General features: G+C 32.5%; 1 protein-coding gene and 2 non-coding genes across 3 annotated transcripts in view; 2 read left to right on the top strand and 1 right to left on the bottom strand.

Annotated features, from left to right (window-relative positions):
- Positions 1-16,465, bottom strand: part of LOC143245801 (intermembrane lipid transfer protein VPS13B-like) — a 136,346-nt gene extending 119,881 nt beyond the window's left edge. Inside the window, 4 exon segments of the mRNA XM_076492054.1 lie at positions 7,046-7,437; positions 7,440-7,581; positions 8,734-8,894; positions 16,329-16,465. Coding sequence (XP_076348169.1) covers positions 7,046-7,437; positions 7,440-7,581; positions 8,734-8,820 — 621 coding nt within the window. The 5' untranslated portion in view covers positions 8,821-8,894; positions 16,329-16,465.
- A 1,849-nt stretch (positions 16,466-18,314) lies between these two features.
- On the top strand, positions 18,315-18,386 carry TRNAE-UUC (transfer RNA glutamic acid (anticodon UUC)). Its single transcript has one exon. It is a non-coding gene; the product is annotated as a tRNA-Glu (tRNA).
- A 2,135-nt stretch (positions 18,387-20,521) lies between these two features.
- TRNAE-UUC (transfer RNA glutamic acid (anticodon UUC)) lies at positions 20,522-20,593 on the top strand. The gene has a single exon. It is a non-coding gene; the product is annotated as a tRNA-Glu (tRNA).
- Positions 20,594-22,553: the final 1,960 nt, after the last annotated feature.

Here is a 22,553-nt window from a genome sequence, read left to right as displayed (position 1 = left end):
CAACTCTTGGGCTACTCTTTTATCAACAAATAGTGGGATTGACTGTCACATTATAATGCCCCACGGCTGACAGAGTGAGCATGTTTGGTGTGATGGGGATTTGAACCCGTGACCCTCGGATCACAAGTCTAGTGCCTTAACCACCTGGCCGTGACGACCAAAATTTTATTTGAAACTGTGGATATAATTTGTATCATCTGACAGGTTGGAAACAGATGCTGTATATTTTAAAGTCAGAAATATCTGAAGTGGAGAAAGTGGAGGTCAGACACATTTTGTGACAGAGGAAAATGAAGTTTGAGATTTCTTTGATGTTTCTGGTTTGAAGTTTGAAGCTTATGAAAAACAGAAAGATAAGTTATGAACTACAATTTCATGCAAAGTTTACTGACATACAATGACAAGAAAATTGTTTAATTAACTTTTGAATGTAACACTGTAAAGGTCATGACATGCACTTTAACCTCAGACGGAATGAGTTGAGACAATGTGCTCTTCATTGAAAGCATATTTATTCTTTACAGTGTCTGATTTTGTGAGGTTTGTTGACCACACACTACTTTGGTTCTTTCTCTTGCACATGCACTTTAACCTCAGATGGAATGAGTTGAGACAATGTGCTCTTCATTGAAAGCATATATATTCTTTACAGTGTCTGATTTTGTGAGGTTTGTTGACCACACACTACTTTGGTTCTTTCTCATGACATGCACTTTAACCTCAGACGGAATGAGTTGAGACAATGTGCTCTTCATTACATCAAACTAATTAATGATGAACATAAGCAACTTACAACAACCTAAAACATTAAGTACTTACCACCTCTTACAAGATAAGTATTCTTATCCAGTACTGCCCTCTATATATGATTTTATTTTGCATATCATATACCTTGAAACTCCCCCTTCTGAATGACTAATTCCAATGTTCCTGACTTGTAAATCACCATGTGACAACCATCCACCACTAAGAGCTCAACAAACTCTTGATGGATATAACTTCCTATATTCAATGCTATGTAAATATCACTTCAGGTGCTGGCAGGAAATGGAAGCACCAGTTTTCAGTGGAGAAGGAATTTCTCATTAGATGTAAGTACATATCCGGAGTCAGTTCATTGGGCGACCAATCTCTTGATAAAGTAAAGCTCAAAATGCCACTGTGTAAATGTCCTAATAACACATATAATCTCAGAAGAAGTAATACAGAAGTTATAATGCAAGATGAATAACCAAACACAAATGATATAGCAAGGTGTGTGACTGGATGAAAATATAAAATAATTCCCTTTTAGAATAACTCCACAAGTTACAAATATTTTATAATAAGGATTAAACTTGTTGAGAGAAATTTACACAAAAATATGGAAAAAATATTAAACACTTGGAGAGAGCAACATTATAACACAAGTAGTGCCAAACAAGAAGAGATATAATTAAACATATTATAACACAAGTAGTGCCAAACAAGAAGAGATATAATTAAACATATTATAACACAAGTACTGCCAAACAAGAAGAGATAGAATTAAACATATTATAACACAAGTACTGCCAAACAAGAAGAGATAGAATTAAACATATTATAACACAAGTACTGCCAAACAAGAAGAGATAGAATTAAACATATTATAACACAAGTACTGCCAAACAAGAAGAGATAGAATTAAACATATTATAACACAAGTACTGCCAAACAAGAAGAGATAGAATTAAACATATTATAACACAAGTACTGCCAAACAAGAAGAGATAGAATTAAACATTATAACACAAGTACTGCCAAACAAGAAGAAATGGAATTAAACATATTATAACACAAGTAGTGCCAAACAAGAAGAGATAGAATTAAACATTATAACACAAGTACTGCCAAACAAGAAGAGATAGAATTAAACATATTACAACACAAGTACTGCCAAACAAGAAGAGATAGAATTAAACATATTATAACACAAGTACTGCCAAACAAGAAGAGATAGAATTAAACATATTATAACACAAGTACTGCCAAACAAGAAGAGATAGAATTAAACATATTATAACACAAGTACTGCCAAACAAGAAGAGATAGAATTAAACATATTATAACACAAGTACTGCCAAACAAGAAGAGATAGAATTAAACATTATAACACAAGTACTGCCAAACAAGAAGAGATAGAATTAAACATATTATAACACAAGTACTGCCAAACAAGAAGAGATATAATTAAACATATTATAACACAAGTACTGCCAAACAAGAAGAGATAGAATTAAACATATATAACACAAGTACTGCCAAACAAGAAGAGATAGAATTAAACATATTATAACACAAGTACTGCCAAACAAGAAGAGATAGAATTAAACATATTATAACACAAGTACTGCCAAACAAGAAGAGATAGAATTAAACATATTATAACACAAGTACTGCCAAACAAGAAGAGATAGAATTAAACATATTATAACACAAGTACTGCCAAACAAGAAGAGATAGAATTAAACATTATAACACAAGTACTGCCAAACAAGAAGAGATAGAATTAAACATATTATAACACAAGTACTGCCAAACAAGAGGAGATAGAATTAAACATATGCCAAACAAGAAGAGATATAACACAAGTACTGCCAAACAAGAAGAGATAGAATTAAACATTATAACACAAGTACTGCCAAACAAGAAGAGATAGAATTAAACATTATAACACAAGTACTGCCAAACAAGAAGAGATAGAATTAAACATATTATAACACAAGTACTGCCAAACAAGAAGAGATAGAATTAAACATATTATAACACAAGTACTGCCAAACAAGAGGAGATAGAATTAAACATTATAACACAAGTACTGCCAAACAAGAAGAGATAGAATTAAACATATTATAACACAAGTACTGCCAAACAAGAAGAGATAGAATTAAACATATTATAACACAAGTACTGCCAAACAAGAAGAGATAGAATTAAACATATTATAACACAAGTACTGCCAAACAAGAAGAGACAGAATTAAACATATTATAACACAAGTACTGCCAAACAAGAAGAGACAGAATTAAACATATTATAACACAAGTACTGCCAAACAAGAAGAGACAGAATTAAACATATTATAACACAAGTACTGCCAAACAAGAAGAGATAGAATTAAACATATTATAACACAAGTACTGCCAAACAAGAAGAGATAGAATTAAACATATTATAACACAAGTACTGCCAAACAAGAAGAGATAGAATTAAACATATTATAACACAAGTACTGCCAAACAAGAAGAGATAGAATTAAACATATTATAACACAAGTACTGCCAAACAAGAAGAGATAGAATTAAACATATTATAACACAAGTACTGCCAAACAAGAAGAGATAGAATTAAACATATTATAACACAAGTACTGCCAAACAAGAAGAGATAGAATTAAACATATTATAACACAAGTACTGCCAAACAAGAAGAGATAGAATTAAACATATTATAACACAAGTACTGCCAAACAAGAAGAGATAGAATTAAACATATTATAACACAAGTACTGCCAAACAAGAAGAGATAGAATTAAACATATTATAACACAAGTACTGCCAAACAAGAAGAGATAGAATTAAACATATTATAACACAAGTACTGCCAAACAAGAAGAGATAGAATTAAACATATTATAACACAAAGTACTGCCAAACAAGAAGAGATAGAATTAAACATATTATAACACAAGTACTGCCAAACAAGAAGAGATAGAATTAAACATATTATAACACAAGTACTGCCAAACAAGAAGAGATAGAATTAAACATATTATAACACAAGTACTGCCAAACAAGAAGAGATAGAATTAAACATATTATAACACAAGTACTGCCAAACAAGAAGAGATAGAATTAAACATATTATAACACAAGTACTGCCAAACAAGAAGAGATAGAATTAAACATATTATAACACAAGTACTGCCAAACAAGAAGAGATAGAATTAAACATATTATAACACAAGTACTGCCAAACAAGAAGAGATAGAATTAAACATATTATAACACAAGTACTGCCAAACAAGAAGAGATAGAATTAAACATATTATAACACAAGTACTGCCAAACAAGAAGAGATAGAATTAAACATATTATAACACAAGTACTGCCAAACAAGAAGAGATAGAATTAAACATATTATAACACAAGTACTGCCAAACAAGAAGAGATAGAATTAAACATATTATAACACAAGTACTGCCAAACAAGAAGAGATAGAATTAAACATATTATAACACAAGTACTGCCAAACAAGAAGAGATAGAATTAAACATATTATAACACAAGTACTGCCAAACAAGAAGAGATAGAATTAAACATATTATAACACAAGTACTGCCAAACAAGAAGAGATAGAATTAAACATATTATAACACAAGTACTGCCAAACAAGAAGAGATAGAATTAAACATATTATAACACAAGTACTGCCAAACAAGAAGAGATAGAATTAAACATATTATAACACAAGTACTGCCAAACAAGAAGAGATAGAATTAAACATATTATAACACAAGTACTGCCAAACAAGAAGAGATAGAATTAAACATATTATAACACAAGTACTGCCAAACAAGAAGAGATAGAATTAAACATATTATAACACAAGTACTGCCAAACAAGAAGAGATAGAATTAAACATATTATAACACAAGTACTGCCAAACAAGAAGAGATAGAATTAAACATATTATAACACAAGTACTGCCAAACAAGAAGAGATAGAATTAAACATATTATAACACAAGTACTGCCAAACAAGAAGAGATAGAATTAAACATATTATAACACAAGTACTGCCAAACAAGAGGAGATAGAATTAAACATATTATAACACAAGTACTGCCAAACAAGAAGAGATAGAATTAAACATATTATAACACAAGTACTGCCAAACAAGAAGAGATAGAATTAAACATATTATAACACAAGTACTGCCAAACAAGAAGAGATAGAATTAAACATATTATAACACAAGTACTGCCAAACAAGAAGAGATAGAATTAAACATATTATAACACAAGTACTGCCAAACAAGAAGAGATAGAATTAAACATATTATAACACAAGTACTGCCAAACAAGAAGAGATAGAATTAAACATATTATAACACAAGTACTGCCAAACAAGAAGAGATAGAATTAAACATATTATAACACAAGTACTGCCAAACAAGAAGAGATAGAATTAAACATATTATAACACAAGTACTGCCAAACAAGAAGAGATAGAATTAAACATATTATAACACAAGTACTGCCAAACAAGAAGAGATAGAATTAAACATATTATAACACAAGTACTGCCAAACAAGAAGAGATAGAATTAAACATATTATAACACAAGTACTGCCAAACAAGAAGAGATAGAATTAAACATATTATAACACAAGTACTGCCAAACAAGAAGAGATAGAATTAAACATATTATAACACAAGTACTGCCAAACAAGAAGAGATAGAATTAAACATATTATAACACAAGTACTGCCAAACAAGAAGAGATAGAATTAAACATATTATAACACAAGTACTGCCAAACAAGAAGAGATAGAATTAAACATATTATAACACAAGTACTGCCAAACAAGAAGAGATAGAATTAAACATATTATAACACAAGTACTGCCAAACAAGAAGAGATAGAATTAAACATATTATAACACAAGTACTGCCAAACAAGAAGAGATAGAATTAAACATATTATAACACAAGTACTGCCAAACAAGAAGAGATAGAATTAAACATATTATAACACAAGTACTGCCAAACAAGAAGAGATAGAATTAAACATATTATAACACAAGTACTGCCAAACAAGAAGAGATAGAATTAAACATATTATAACACAAGTACTGCCAAACAAGAAGAGATAGAATTAAACATATTATAACACAAGTACTGCCAAACAAGAAGAGATAGAATTAAACATATTATAACACAAGTACTGCCAAACAAGAAGAGATAGAATTAAACATATTATAACACAAGTACTGCCAAACAAGAAGAGATAGAATTAAACATATTATAACACAAGTACTGCCAAACAAGAAGAGATAGAATTAAACATATTATAACACAAGTACTGCCAAACAAGAAGAGATAGAATTAAACATATTATAACACAAGTACTGCCAAACAAGAAGAGATAGAATTAAACATATTATAACACAAGTACTGCCAAACAAGAAGAGATAGAATTAAACATATTATAACACAAGTACTGCCAAACAAGAAGAGATAGAATTAAACATTATAACACAAGTACTGCCAAACAAGAAGAGACAGAATTAAACAGAGAGACTCACTTGCATCAAAAGAACATCTCTTGCATTTTTGATCGAGGATAGTTGTATGATAATTTGCAAATGAGGTGCACTGGAATTAGTCATTCCAGTTAGGTGAGAGTTTCAAGTCTTGTGACATGTACAAAAAAACTTTTTTCTACAGAGAACAGCACTGAAATAAATCAGCTATTTATGTGAGTGAAAATATTCTACCATATTGTAAAAACAGTACAAATTAACTTGTTCTTTAACTGACCTCACCAGCAGCAAGTCAAACCTGTAAGTTTTACAGTTAAAGTAACACCATCATGTCAGCTCCCAACCTTAAGCTGAGTAAAAAAGTGCATGTTTAAGTTAAACTTTAATAAACTAAAGAACAGGGGAACACCAGCTTAGATTTACACACAAATCAGATGGACGGTTCTTATTGGAAAGAAGATCAAATATAAGTGAATTAAAATGTATTGTCCACATGTTTATTATCACTAGAGTATATCTACAAAGTTTGCCAAAATATTCCTCATAAAATTTAGAGGTCAATTGCACAAAATGTTCGTGAAACTACATGAAACTCAGAAAAGTGGGGAGTGTAACATTAAAACTATACAAATTAATTTAAAATGCAGTTGACTGATTTCCTGCCAGAGTTAGTTGGTATCAAACTGTGCTAAAATAACAAAGAAATCATTAACATTACCAACATTAAAAAACACCACAGAAGGAAGGAAACAGCTCACCTGGTCCAGACATATTGTTAAGTCTTGCATGTTTATTATCTTCCTTAACACTGGGTCGTCTGGACTGAGATCCACAAAGGATTGCTCCCAGCCACTGTTTACACTGAACAGCTCGGCTGATTTGATGTTCAGAGACAGGACTATGTCATCCTCGACGTATTTTAGTATCAGATTATTAAACACAATACTAATGTTATTAACGATGCGATTGATCAGACTCTGGATGTAGCCTGGCGGTTCTTCTGGAATTTCTTGTCGTTTACTACGACGTTTTGTCGAACGTTCAGGAATGGACGGCTGAGCAGAAGGTTTAGAACTGGCACTCTCTTCACTGTTTCCTCGTAACTTAAGAACACACTCTATGGTGTTGATAGTTACGACAACAGGTCCCAACCAAGCTTTGTCCAGGGCACATGGATACGTAACTCATGGATATGACCGTTGACGAAGGTAAACGGAAGACTGAGTTCACGCTCAAGAACATCTAGTTTCAAATCTAGGTTACTGAACACAGCATCACCTCCCCAGAGAGAAAGCTGAGTAAATAAGAAAATTATTCTCAAACGTACAGACAAACAAAAACAAATAAACATCCATTTCCAACTATTCAAAAGTGCTCAAGTTTCGAATCTTGTTTGAAAACTACTGCAACATTTGTAAGTGATCCTACGTGTTAACTTCTTTACCAGAAATTACTTATTTCCAGTAAACTGAAAAGTAGTTATAAATACAATACAGAATAGCTACTTATTTATAGCTTCTCAACTTTCACTTAATTATTTTTACCAAATCAGTAGTTGTCTGTTAGCTATGTTCTGTTTTACACCTCATACAACACTGTTGATTCTCATATTACTGATGCCAACTTGCAAAAAATGTACTTGTTGTTCTACCATAATCTTATAGCAAGCAGTACAAACATGCATGTCTAATAGCAATCATTGAAAACATGTTCATGTAAAACGGTAATTCTCCTGAGATGTGGTGTTTTGGGAACATTGCTGGCCTGAACATTAACTCTTTCAAGCACCAGTAAACTAACAAGACAAAACATTGTACTTAATATTACTGAAATAACACAAAAAAATAAAAGTCATAAACTGCAGTCTAATAGTTTATCACTATAGATCATTACACTGCAATAAGAAATAAGTAAGTTATATACACTTTTGTTTTTTAAATAGTTCTTTGTTGGAAGGAACAATAATAAAAAAATGTTAAATTTGTACAATGACTTCAAAAATGGAATTAAAAACTTGAACTTAACAAGGTGTAAACCTAATTTGAACCTCAATTATTAACTTGATAAAAAGTGAATTTAACAAAGTGTAAACCTAATTTGAACCTTGCTAAATTCATTTATTAACTTAATAATTGAGTGAGGTTCAAACCTTATTTGAACCTCAATTATTAACTTGATAAAAAATAAATTTAACAAGGTGTAAACCTGATTTGAACCTAAATTATTAACTTGATAAAAAATAAATTTAACAAGGTGTAAACCTAATTTGAACCTCAATTATTAACTTGATAAAAAGTGAATTTTGCAAGGTGTAAACCTTATTTGAACCTTACTCAATTATTGCCTTTATAAAAATGAATTTAACAAGGTGTAAACCTAATTTGAACATTACATTTAATAAAATAAGGTTTGAATTAACTTGGTATATAACAAGTCGTTTACTTACCTGTGAATCTTCAGGTTTAAAATTTTTGATGTATTTATCAACATAACTCAATAACAGGGGTGTAATGTACGACTCCAACTTGAACATTTTGCAGAAGAGAAATATATCTCAGTATCCGGAATTTTTACAGGACACTCAGCCTGTACAAGTCATTTCCAAATCTAAGACAGAAGTTCATGAACACAAATATTATATTTTATTCGTTTTTTAATAACTTTTTCAAACAGTTAATGACTAAATTTGAATTTGAAGTTTTGAATTTTTTTCCTCTCTTTTGTTTTTGACAAATTCATGTAAAGGCTAAATCAATATAATCTGCATCTTCTGCAATACAAGTGGCTGCATGACTGATAACATCATTAATGTAATAATAAATTATTTGTTCAATATATATATATATATCTTTGGTAATTAAAAAAAATAATGAAATCACTATAACACAGTAGGAACTTTAATGTCATGATCATTAATCAATACTTTGAAATTTATATATCTAATTTTACAGCACAGCACAGTATAGAAAGTTATATATGCCAATCAAAATTGACTTCACAGTACAGAAAGTTATATTCACCAATCAGAAGTCTTTATTTTACAGCACAAAGTTACATCTGCCAATCAAAAGCAACTATTTCACAGTATAGAAAGTTACATCTGCCAATCAAAATTGACTTCACAATACAGAAAGTTATATTCACCAATCAGAAGTCTTTATTTTACAGCACAAAGTTACATCTGCCAATCAAAAGCAACTATTTCACAATATAGAAAGTTACATCTGCCAATCAAAATTGACTTTACAGTACAGAAAGTTATATTCACCAATCAGAAGTCTTTATTTTACAGTATAGAAAGTTATATTTGCTAATCACAATTGATTTACAAATTTAAGGACACTTTAACAAATCACACCTGCGACCTGAAAATGTCTAGCAACAACATGGGACCTTATTATCGATTTTACTTCGTTTTTCTAAAAAGACAAAATATAGAAAAATGAACTTTTGATAAGTTTAATTTTTTATTCTACCCATGTCAAAAAACAGGCTTACATTACTGATGGTAAAAAGAAAAACAAATTTTAAATTTTTAAACAACTATGTCAAATCAACTCTAGGTTTTCTGTATTCTAGTTAAAACAAGTCTGTCTTTCCATAACTGAATTATTATTTTTCAAATAAGTACTGTATTTTTCTATAAAATAAAAATGAAATGAAAACCTTATAACCTGAACGCTTTCGAAAGGGCTCGAGTTATACGGTTTCTATTTCACTTCTATCAAGACTTCTTGGGCCTACATATTTTTAGAACATCCTTTACAAAAAAAACAACAAAAAAAACACTGCAACAAAGTGACCACTAAACCCATGTTATAATGTCACAAGGGTATCTCAAAATTTCACACAGCACATGTAATCTCAGTGACACATCGTAAGCCTATTAATACTAGAAATACAGGACCTTATAAAACCAAAATGTTATTATTTAATTAGAAACTTAATGTTTCACTTTACAGTTTCTTCAGGATTGTTCACTCAAACACAAACCAAACCTGACGGATTTAAAAATTTAAAACAAAACATTGTTATTATTGAATCAACATAAATTGCATACTTAGCACAATTTTCTTCACTGTAGATATATATATATATATATCATTCATGGGACAGTTATTTACTGTGGTGTTATTACTAACTCGGTACAAGTCACAATTAGCACAGTCATAAAAAGATGGTGACACAAGCATTAGTAAGATACCATGGTTACTTTGATAACCATTAATCTATATTAACACTCCTACAAAAATTGGGGCCTAATAGGCCCCAGAGCAACTTGAAAGGTTATTAATATTAGGCTAATAATTTTGCATTTAAATGAAATTGCCATTAACTGACCCTATCCCTTTATATTTTAAGGAGCAATAATATTTTGACTTTTCAGACATTTGCGAAATAATATTTAAAAATGTTTTTTTAAACATCCACTAAGGGTATTTTGGGGCCTATTAGGCCCCAGATCAAAAAACATAAAAATGACTTTATTTATTACCTGAATAATTCTAGAGCAGGCCTGGGCAACCGAGAAAAGCAAATTATAGTAAAAATATATTAATTTTACAACTTCTTTTCAAAAGATGGATATTTAGGATAATAACTCTACTCCAACAATTAGTTTAGACGGTCCTGATTATTGCCTAGTTTGCCCACGCCTGTTTTAGAACATTCTAGAAACTTTACAGAAGTATTTAGAATAATCTAGAATATTCTTGAAGCTTCTAGAATATTCTAGAAGAATCCACAAATCCTATATATATAGGAGCTGAAATCTTCAAACCATGTCAAAAATGATATCTCTTGATGAAGCTGTACATTTACTGACAAAACCATCCGACGATGAAAGTGAACATGATAATGTTGAAGACTACTCTGAAAGTTGTGATGATGATCCTTCTGAAGCCGAAAATGATGAACAAATCGCGCCGTACCCTTCTGAAAGTAATCAAGAAGATCTTACTACGATGCCAGTGAACGAACTTTTGTCAAAGATAAGAACTTTAGTTATTCAACAACACCTTCAAAGATCAACAGGAGAACCACAGCTCTCAATATATTCAATGGAAACCCAGGCATCACAAGGCAAGCTGCTCCAAGAGTCTCTACACCATTCGAAACATTCAAAATTTTCATTTCTGATAATATGATGGAACAGATCATTCACTCAACAAACACTGTCATGAAAGAACCAATTTTTGAAGAAGACCTCTGGAAATGGATCGCAGCTAATCTTTTCCTTGGAATAAGCAAATCCAAAAATGCGTCGATAGACGAAATGTTTTCAACCGAATTTGGTTTGCCATTTTGCGAAAACTGATTACACAAGACAAATTCAAAAAAAATGTGCTCAAAAATCAGATTTGACATCCACTCTCAAAGAAATAGAGAAATGCCGCCATCTCTGAAGTCTGGAATTTTTTCATTGAAAATTGCAAAAACAGTTACAACCCAAGCGAATACCTGACAGTGGATGAACAACTATGTAACTTCAAAGGAAGAGTTGGCTTCAGAACATACATTCCGACAAAGCCAGGCAAATCTGGAATAAAATTTGGTGCCTAACAGATGCAAAGACAAGTTACCTCCTCAACGCTCAAATTTATACTGGAAAGGTTGGAAATACGACAGAAACAAATCAAGGAGAAAGAATAGTCAGAGAAATGAGTCAGCCATTTGTTGGAAAAGGAAGGACAATAACAACAGATAATTTCTTCACAACAATGACACTTGCCAAGTACCTATGAACAAAAAGAACAGGACTTGTTGGAACCATACGGAAATTAAGAACCTTCCTGCCTCCTGAAATAAATGCAAAATCTAGAGAGTTATCACCAAAGTTTTTCTACCATGATGACATCATTCTTCTCAGGCACTCAGACAAACCAGGAAAATATGTGCTACTACTGAGTTCTCAGCATCAGTCTGGTGAAGTAGAAGAGAATGAAAAGCCCGAAATCGTCAATCTTTACAATGCAACGAAGGCAGGTGTCGGCACTCTCGATCAACTGGTGAGATATTATACAACAAAGAGGCGATCAAAGCGCTGGTCAGTCTGCATATTCTATAACATTCTAGATCTTGCTGCGTACAATGCTATCGTTCTATACTCGACAAAACATCCAGAATTTCTTCGTCAACATAAATCAAGAGCCAGGAGAGAATTTAAACGGCAATTGGTGCTTGAAATCAAAGAAATTTACTGCAAAGATAACGACAAAACAACCTCATGTGAACCGCCTGCAAAGAGGGCAAAAAGAGGACGATGCCATTTGTGCGGCAGATCAAAAGATAGACAGTCGAAAATTGTTTGCTCAAATTGTAAAAAAAAATGTTTGTCAGAGCCATTCTAAAGTTGTTTGTAATGAATGTTGCTAAATCACTGTGTTTCTATTGGATAGGCCCCAAAATCACTTTAGTGGATGTAAATATTTTTTCGCAGGAGTGTTAATACCACTTTAACTAACCCGTGCTTTGCAGCATTTGTGAAATCTAGCAGAGGTTTAGTTACTGTAACCTCTTAACAGGCATCAAAATACTGAAAATAAATCTATATCAAGAATATTATGTAAGTGGAAATATGAAGAGGGCTTACTTCAAGAATCAGTCTTTTGGTGAGACAATTGATTTGAAATCTTTGAAACTACGACTAGAGACTTCTTGTACTAAAAAGAACAAATTCTATGATGCATTTATAAAAAATTAAAACAATTACAAGTAAGCATTTTATTATAATACTGTGACATGTGAAACCTCAGAGATAATAGCATTCGTGGCTTTAGTAATCTTATTGAAGGATATACAACAACATGCTGAAAACAACGTTTGTAAATGAGGCACTGGTACTAGTTCAATAAATCTAAAATGATGAGAGATGTGTTTTAGGCCTATTTTCTATAATGTACATGTAAGATAGTTTAAATTCATCTGATTTCAAGTTTTATGGCATTTGGGGGTTGGATAATTTTTCTATAGGTGGACTGTTTGAATGAGAAAGCAAAAATTCTAAACTGGAATATTATGGATAGACAGTTAAACTTGCAAGCTCTGAGAGCCCAGATGTTGAAAAGACCCCTTGGAGAGGTCTGAGAAAAATTTTGTTAAGGGGCTATGTGTGCTCAGAACTGAACTTCATAGACAAGTCAAATTCAGTTCAGTACCTCTCACAACAGTGCGAGTAATATCTAATCATAAGCAATGGACAGATAACATAAAAGATATTATATATACATAATAAATATAAAGTGCTGTTTTATACATGGCCATGCAAATATTTATGTAAGATCATGGTGTAAGAACACATCAAGAAAAAAATTACAAAATAATAGGTTCATATGAAAATACTGTCATCATAGTGACATAGTTGCAAACATGCTTTTAATGAAGGATCGAGATTCTGTTTAATTCTATAAATTATTCCATTAGTCAGGGGGTTCTCTTGATCTGAAGACCCAAAGGCAATTGCACCCTCTACCATAACTCTCTCTGCTGGCTTACTTTCTTTAAATAAAATAATTTACAGTGATGGACATGTAGTATAGCATGTCTGATATTATGATATAAAGATACAGTTTGATAATAATTCTGAACAAGCAGCTGTTTGATGATATTCATATCAATCAGTGTTAAGACTTTCTCTTTTAATAACATTAATGTTTTGGGACAATGTGGGACCAGTTGGTCCATTGCAGCTGTTAACTTAAAAAAACAAACTTGAAGCTGGTTTTTGTCATTCATGGACCTATCAAGTTCTCTCTTAAACTCATTTAAAGTTACTGTTGCTAGAAAGTCCAAAGTCAACCTATTACAATGGGCAACCATCCTTTTAAAAAAATAAAACTTAGCTGGAGATGATTCCTACCCTGATAAAATTGATACTTGTGTTCCATAGTCCTACTGATATCACTGTTAAATATGAAAAAAACATACACCAACACTATCAATTCCCTTTACAATCTTAAACACCTCAGTCCAATTAAACCTAACGCTTCTGTTTTCAATAGAAAACAAAGAGATTTCTGCCTCTCATTGTACAAAAGCCCGTACATCTTAGTAACCCTTTCTGACAATTTAACATCTTTCCAACGGTAAGGAGCCCAAAACTAAACACGTTACTCCTAATAGCGATTTATATAACAAAACTGTAGCTTCTTTAGACTTGTACTCAACATTTCTGTAGATACAACCTGAGATCCTATTTGTACTACTACTAACAACAGCACACTACTTGGAAGGTATAAGAGACTGATCAAATGTTACATCAAGATAACTTTTTCCCATAATATTGTTATGATTATTACAATCAAAATTATATATATAACTCAATTATAATAACCCACATCTTGCATTTATTATAATTAGAACCCATCTGCCATTTATTTGTCAAACTCCAAAAAATCAGCTAAATCCTTGTACATAGCAGCAACATCCTCTTCACAGATAGAAACACCAAAGACTTTAATATCATCTGCATATTTAACTAATTTATTAACCATTCTGTAATCAGTCATTCGTGCAAGTCCAAAAGAGCAAAGGATGAGAAAAGACTGAACCCAGAGATACACAACTAGCAATGTTAATCCAGTTTGACTGAACTCCAAATGTAACAACAGTTTACTTCCATCCAGCCACTATTCTACTCAATTTTCTGACTTATCCCAAATACCTATATATCTTTGTAAGCATTTTATATTACACCTTGTCAAATGTTTTCTGAAAATGTAGTTACACCAAATATGCACTCTTACTGTCATCTACATAAGCAGTAACATTTTCAAACAACATAAAAAGATTTGTATGGCAAGATTTCTGTTACTGAAACCACGGTGACCATCCAATAATTCTCCAAACTTTGTTCAATCACTTTGCAGGGCATCTTTAAATGATCTGGATTTTACAAAACATTTCCCATAACTGATGTAAAATTAATGGATTTATAATTACTGGGACAATTTTTATCACTTCACTTGAAAAGAGGAGTTACATTTGCTAACTTTCAATCCACTGATACCTACTCACTATTAATGGATTGAGAAAATATAGTAGTAAGTGGTTTACACATTCAATCTTTAACTTTCTTCAAAACCCTTGAGGAAGTATCCTGTGACCCAGGATCCTTATTGTATTTTGAACTTCCCAATTTTTGTTTAACCAGTCCTGAATTAATGCACTCATCTTGTTTGACTGATCTTACATCCACTTATCAACTGTTCAAGTTAATAACACTTAACTAGTTTGAACTTTGTCAAAGATCTCAACACATTTTGAAGGTAAAATAGGTTCATCTTTTAATACCAGTATACATTTAACATGTAACTTCTGTTGTTACAAGTTATAAAGTGGTTTCTATACATTACTCTTATTTAACAATCATACAATATGGTCTTGGATTTACCAGTCAGTTAGTAAAAGTTTTTTTTTTTTTTTTTCAGATTTAGAGATCTTCATAACATTTTTCAAGTTTAACTGATCAATCAATATTAAGTTTGTAAAGGTAATATAAGGGTTAATGTTGTCTTTTTAAAAATAATAATAATAAATTTAGACTTAAAAGTATAATCATAAGAGACAAAACTACATATTTTCCAAATTTTTGTACTATGAAGAAGATATTCATTTTCTATGGAACTGTATTTTTTGGCAACATAATCACGCAGACTGAGGAAATAATGCGTGAAATTATTAACTGTTCTTAAGAGATGTTCTAAACACCAGAAGACCTTCAAACGTATTATAAACGTAACATTATTTTAACGTTAATATATGCATACATAATTTACTTTCACCATGTAATACTACCACAACCAATCACAACATAAAATTGTAGAAATGAAACTAAATCATAACTTCTAAGATCAAATTAAGGTGGGGGTACGAAGTTGTTCACCTGTTTATACAAAAAGTATATATTTATCAGTTTAATGAGGAATAAATCATAACAAAACTTGTATAAATGACCATTAATTAAGCACGTTTTGTTGCTAATAAAGGAGACATACAGCTCCTAATGACAGAATTGGTATCATATTAAAAATATTCGTATACCATAAAAGAAACTATTCTCATGTATAATCACATAACTCACAGCTTATTAGTTAACTAAACTACATTCTACATTAATTTTTGGCATCACTTGTTTCCACTTTTCTCGAAGTATCTTTAATGCTTTTAGTTTACGTGTAACGCACGCCACCTCGTAAGACTGATTCATATCAGAACGATATTTTATTCATGAAATTGTCGAAAGTTATGTATTTGCTATAAAGCAAATTACAGCATTTTTACACTTTTTGGCAAAGGAAATAACTTCTTGTACAGATTCTAATATTTTTTTATATTTCATCCTTTTATTTCTCTCAACGCTAGGAATTTGTTTTCAGTCTAACATTTTTAAAATTACACTTTGGGTTTTTAACTTCCGATTAGTATAAGAGGTGAAATATTAGATAAAGTAAAAGTTGTAGATTGATAAAAGAGATAAATATTCAGTTTTGTTTGTTTTTGAATTCGCGCAAAGCTTTATCTGCGCAAGACGTCCCTACTTTAGAGTGAAAGACTAAAGGGAAGGCAGCTGGTCATCCTCACCCACCGCCAACTCTTGGGCTACTCTTTTACCAACGAAAAGTGGGATTGACCGTACATTATAACGCTCCCATACCTTTTTTTCGAAACTGACTACAGTGTGCGACATTTATGAATGGGAACAGTTAGATTTGATTTGCATTTTGTTCTATATCAAAATACTATAAAACGCTTAAAGAGTACATAATTGGTTTATTTATAGGTTTCGCAAATTGATACGCTTTTGTATATTACTGTGGGAAAGCCACCGTTCATTTGAGCGCAAAAATAATATTATTACAGGAAGGTTAATTAAGGAAAATATAAGATTAAATTAAGAACCGATTCTTGTATGTTACACGTATGTTAGTGTAAAAGTATCAAGCTTTTCCAAATCAGCGCCATTAGAACCCACGATCGTACATTTTATTCCCGGAGTGTGAGGAAATTTTACGGATGTAAATTAATATTATTACACGTAAATAAGGTGGTACGGACTATTTATTGAAGAACATTCAAGAGCGAGTGTCTGGTGTATTCCTTGTCTGCGATTATACTTGTGGACGCTGCCAAGAATGTACTCCAGAACGTACCGTTAATTGTACGCTCGTGTGAAGGATAGTAGAGCAAATGATTTTGAGTATTGGATTTGTGATGAAAAACGCACAACTAATAATGAGAACGGACAATAAGGAGAAGCTATTTGTGAAAATCCGAAATTACCTTTGGAAGAAAGTTTAGATCTTTATAGTGAAACATGAGAATATTTAAAAATGCACTAAAAAAAAGGTTCTTCGCACGGTAGAACGGTAAGTGTAGGGATTTACCAGGCTAAATACAGCGATTCGATTCCACTCGATAGACACAGCAAATATCTATGTGTGGATTTGCTATAAGGAAACACAATCGAAAAAAAAGACAAAGGTTTTCAAGAGCAATCCAATTTTGTGTGGTGTTCAATATATAAGTAACGATCTTAGGAACAATTACTTTTTTTTCTGTCCAAACAGTATATGAGAGGCTTTTCAGAGTATAATAATAGGTTCAATTATTTTGAAGGGAGGATTTTCTGTTGGAGCGTTGGTCTTGGGTGGTAGGTGGAAGAGGTAGCGGGTGCACGCGAGAGGATGTTTGATTAAACTTTGAGCTGTCATGTTTTAGAAATGAAAGTGGCTATAATTTGAAAAATGATTTTGGTACACGAGAGCAGAAGCGTTTTACGCATGTGTATAGATTTCCGGGAACCAAAATTATGACTTGAATAACGGATAACGTGAGGAAAATTAACGAGTAGTAGATTTGGCGAATATTTCGTTTATAGTGGTATCGTGGCACGTGTGCTACATAATGAAACGGTACTCAGGTATAGTTGCTCAAGTCCTTACACTTACCCTGGTACTCTCATTAAAAATGTAATTGTATGCTTTGGTAAATGGTACATATAACAGAAAAGCGATAACGACGGCAACATCCCATGTGGTCTAGTGGCTAGGATACCTGGCTTTCACCCAGGAGGCCCGGGTTCGATTCCCGGCATGGGAAGTTCTCCTTTACAATTTTCACCCAAAACACTTGGTTGTTACTCATGTGTGTGTACAATTGAAAGCTACGTTATTGTTTGTAAGGGAGTCACATACATGACGCTTTTCGTCACCCACAGATAATATTTGAGATAGCAACGCTTTCGTTTTCTCTATGGTCTTCAATGTCAAGAACGATGTGAGCCATCCGTTTACTAGAATGGGATATATAAAAAGATTTCTTTTGTTTCGTTGTAATCTCACGAATTCAAAGTGTTCAACATAACATAACACTCTTTGTACCTGTTATTTAAAAATAAAACGGCATGAAAATTGTAAATGTTACGGATGTAAATTAATATCGGTAAGATCGTTGAACAGTTTTTAGGAAAAACCTGTTTTCTTTAGCAAAAAGCAAGCCAATCTTCTTCCTATTGAATGGTGGAAATGAAGAAAACGCTTCGGCTGTGGAAGTCAGTAAACTTAACGTTTACCCACGAAACATGTTTCACAGAGAAATTAGGATCATATTTGTAGAATGATTACGTCAGATGTAGGTAGTTTTTTGTTTTTTATGTCATTTGTTTACCGTGTTGTAAAGGCACAGCAATCGTTAACCATAAAGATGAAGCGAAACATACTTCGTCAGTAAACTATGAAAACGATTGGAAATGTCAAAAAGAATTCAGTTATTGCAAAAGAGTCAAGTGACGCGCTTATGCTTTCTATTAGATATTGTTACAATTGACAGTACGACAGAGAGAGAGGAGATAGGCTGTAGTAGTGTAATTTTTCGAATCTGACTACAGTGTGCGACATTTATGAATGGGAACAGTTAGATTTGATTTGCATTTTGTTCTATATCAAAATACTATAAAACGCTTAAAGAGTACATAATTGGTTTATTTATAGGTTTCGCAAATTGATACGCTTTTGTATATTACTGTGGGAAAGCCACCGTTCATTTGAGCGCAAAAATAATATTATTACAGGAAGGTTAATTAAGGAAAATATAAGATTAAATTAAGAACCGATTCTTGTATGTTACACGTATGTTAGTGTAAAAGTATCAAGCTTTTCCAAATCAGCGCCATTAGAACCCACGATCGTACATTTTATTCCCGGAGTGTGAGGAAATTTTACGGATGTAAATTAATATTATTACACGTAAATAAGGTGGTACGGACTATTTATTGAAGAACATTCAAGAGCGAGTGTCTGGTGTATTCCTTGTCTGCGATTATACTTGTGGACGCTGCCAAGAATGTACTCCAGAACGTACCGTTAATTGTACGCTCGTGTGAAGGATAGTAGAGCAAATGATTTTGAGTATTGGATTTGTGATGAAAACGCACAACTAATAATGAGAACGGACAATAAGGAGAAGCTATTTGTGAAAATCCGAAATTACCTTTGGAAGAAAGTTTAGATCTTTATAGTGAAACATGAGAATATTTAAAAATGCACTAAAAAAAAGGTTCTTCGCACGGTAGAACGGTAAGTGTAGGGATTTACCAGGCTAAATACAGCGATTCGATTCCACTCGATAGACACAGCAAATATCTATGTGTGGATTTGCTATAAGGAAACACAATCGAAAAAAAGACAAAGGTTTTCAAGAGCAATCCAATTTTGTGTGGTGTTCAATATATAAGTAACGATCTTAGGAACAATTACTTTTTTTTCTGTCCAAACAGTATATGAGAGGCTTTTCAGAGTATAATAATAGGTTCAATTATTTTGAAGGGAGGATTTTCTGTTGGAGCGTTGGTCTTGGGTGGTAGGTGGAAGAGGTAGCGGGTGCACGCGAGAGGATGTTTGATTAAACTTTGAGCTGTCATGTTTTAGAAATGAAAGTGGCTATAATTTGAAAAATGATTTTGGTACACGAGAGCAGAAGCGTTTTACGCATGTGTATAGATTTCCGGGAACCAAAATTATGACTTGAATAACGGATAACGTGAGGAAAATTAACGAGTAGTAGATTTGGCGAATATTTCGTTTATAGTGGTATCGTGGCACGTGTGCTACATAATGAAACGGTACTCAGGCATAGTTGCTCAAGTCCTTACACTTACCCTGGTACTCTCATTAAAAATGTAATTGTATGCTTTGGTAAATGGTACATATAACAGAAAAGCGATAACGACGGCAACATCCCATGTGGTCTAGTGGCTAGGATACCTGGCTTTCACCCAGGAGGCCCGGGTTCGATTCCCGGCATGGGAAGTTCTCCTTTACAATTTTCACCCAAAACACTTGGTTGTTACTCATGTGTGTGTACAATTGAAAGCTACGTTATTGTTTGTAAGGGAGTCACATACATGACGCTTTTCGTCACCCACAGATAATATTTGAGATAGCAACGCTTTCGTTTTCTCTATGGTCTTCAATGTCAAGAACGATGTGAGCCATCCGTTTACTAGAATGGGATATATAAAAAGATTTCTTTTGTTTCGTTGTAATCTCACGTATTCAAAGTGTTCAACATAACATAACACTCTTTGTACCTGTTATTTAAAAATAAAACGGCATGAAAATTGTAAATGTTACGGATGTAAATTAATATCGGTAAGATCGTTGAACAGTTTTTAGGAAAAACCTGTTTTCTTTAGCAAAAAAGCAAGCCAATCTTCTTCCTATTGAATGGTGGAAATGAAGAAAACGCTTCGGCTGTGGAAGTCAGTAAACTTAACGTTTACCCACGAAACATGTTTCACAGAGAAATTAGGATCATATTTGTAGAATGATTACGTCAGATGTAGGTAGTTTTTTGTTTTTTATGTCATTTGTTTACCGTGTTGTAAAGGCACAGCAATCGTTAACCATAAAGATGAAGCGAAACATACTTCGTCAGTAAACTATGAAAACGATTGGAAATGTCAAAAAGAATTCAGTTATTGCAAAAGAGTCAAGTGACGCGCTTATGCTTTCTATTAGATATTGTTACAATTGACAGTACGACAGAGAGAGAGGAGATAGGCTGTAGTAGTGTTCTTTTTTCGAAACTGACTACAGTGTGCGACATTTATGAATGGGAACAGTTAGATTTGATTTGCATTTTGTTCTATATCAAAATACTATAAAACGCTTAAAGAGTACATAATTGGTTTATTTATAGGTTTCGCAAATTGATACGCTTTTGTATATTACTGTGGGAAAGCCACCGTTCATTTGAGCGCAAAAATAATATTATTACAGGAAGGTTAATTAAGGAAAATATAAGATTAAATTAAGAACCGATTCTTGTATGTTACACGTATGTTAGTGTAAAAGTATCAAGCTTTTCCAAATCAGCGCCATTAGAACCCACGATCGTACATTTTATTCCCGGAGTGTGAGGAAATTTTACGGATGTAAATTAATATTATTACACGTAAATAAGGTGGTACGGACTATTTATTGAAGAACATTCAAGAGCGAGTGTCTGGTGTATTCCTTGTCTGCGATTATACTTGTGGACGCTGCCAAGAATGTACTCCAGAACGTACCGTTAATTGTACGCTCGTGTGAAGGATAGTAGAGCAAATGATTTTGAGTATTGGATTTGTGATGAAAACGCACAACTAATAATGAGAACGGACAATAAGGAGAAGCTATTTGTGAAAATCCGAAATTACCTTTGGAAGAAAGTTTAGATCTTTATAGTGAAACATGAGAATATTTAAAAATGCACTAAAAAAAAGGTTCTTCGCACGGTAGAACGGTAAGTGTAGGGATTTACCAGGCTAAATACAGCGATTCGATTCCACTCGATAGACACAGCAAATATCTATGTGTGGATTTGCTATAAGGAAACACAATCGAAAAAAAGACAAAGGTTTTCAAGAGCAATCCAATTTTGTGTGGTGTTCAATATATAAGTAACGATCTTAGGAACAATTACTTTTTTTTCTGTCCAAACAGTATATGAGAGGCTTTTCAGAGTATAATAATAGGTTCAATTATTTTGAAGGGAGGATTTTCTGTTGGAGCGTTGGTCTTGGGTGGTAGGTGGAAGAGGTAGCGGGTGCACGCGAGAGGATGTTTGATTAAACTTTGAGCTGTCATGTTTTAGAAATGAAAGTGGCTATAATTTGAAAAATGATTTTGGTACACGAGAGCAGAAGCGTTTTAACGCATGTGTATAGATTTCCGGGAACCAAAATTATGACTTGAATAACGGATAACGTGAGGAAAATTAACGAGT

This window comes from Tachypleus tridentatus, chromosome 3 (assembly GCF_004210375.1).
Source record: "Tachypleus tridentatus isolate NWPU-2018 chromosome 3, ASM421037v1, whole genome shotgun sequence".
Taxonomy (NCBI): domain Eukaryota; kingdom Metazoa; phylum Arthropoda; class Merostomata; order Xiphosura; family Limulidae; genus Tachypleus; species Tachypleus tridentatus.
The sequence above is the reverse complement of the archived record's forward strand: the minus strand, read 5'-3'. Positions and strand labels throughout refer to the sequence as shown.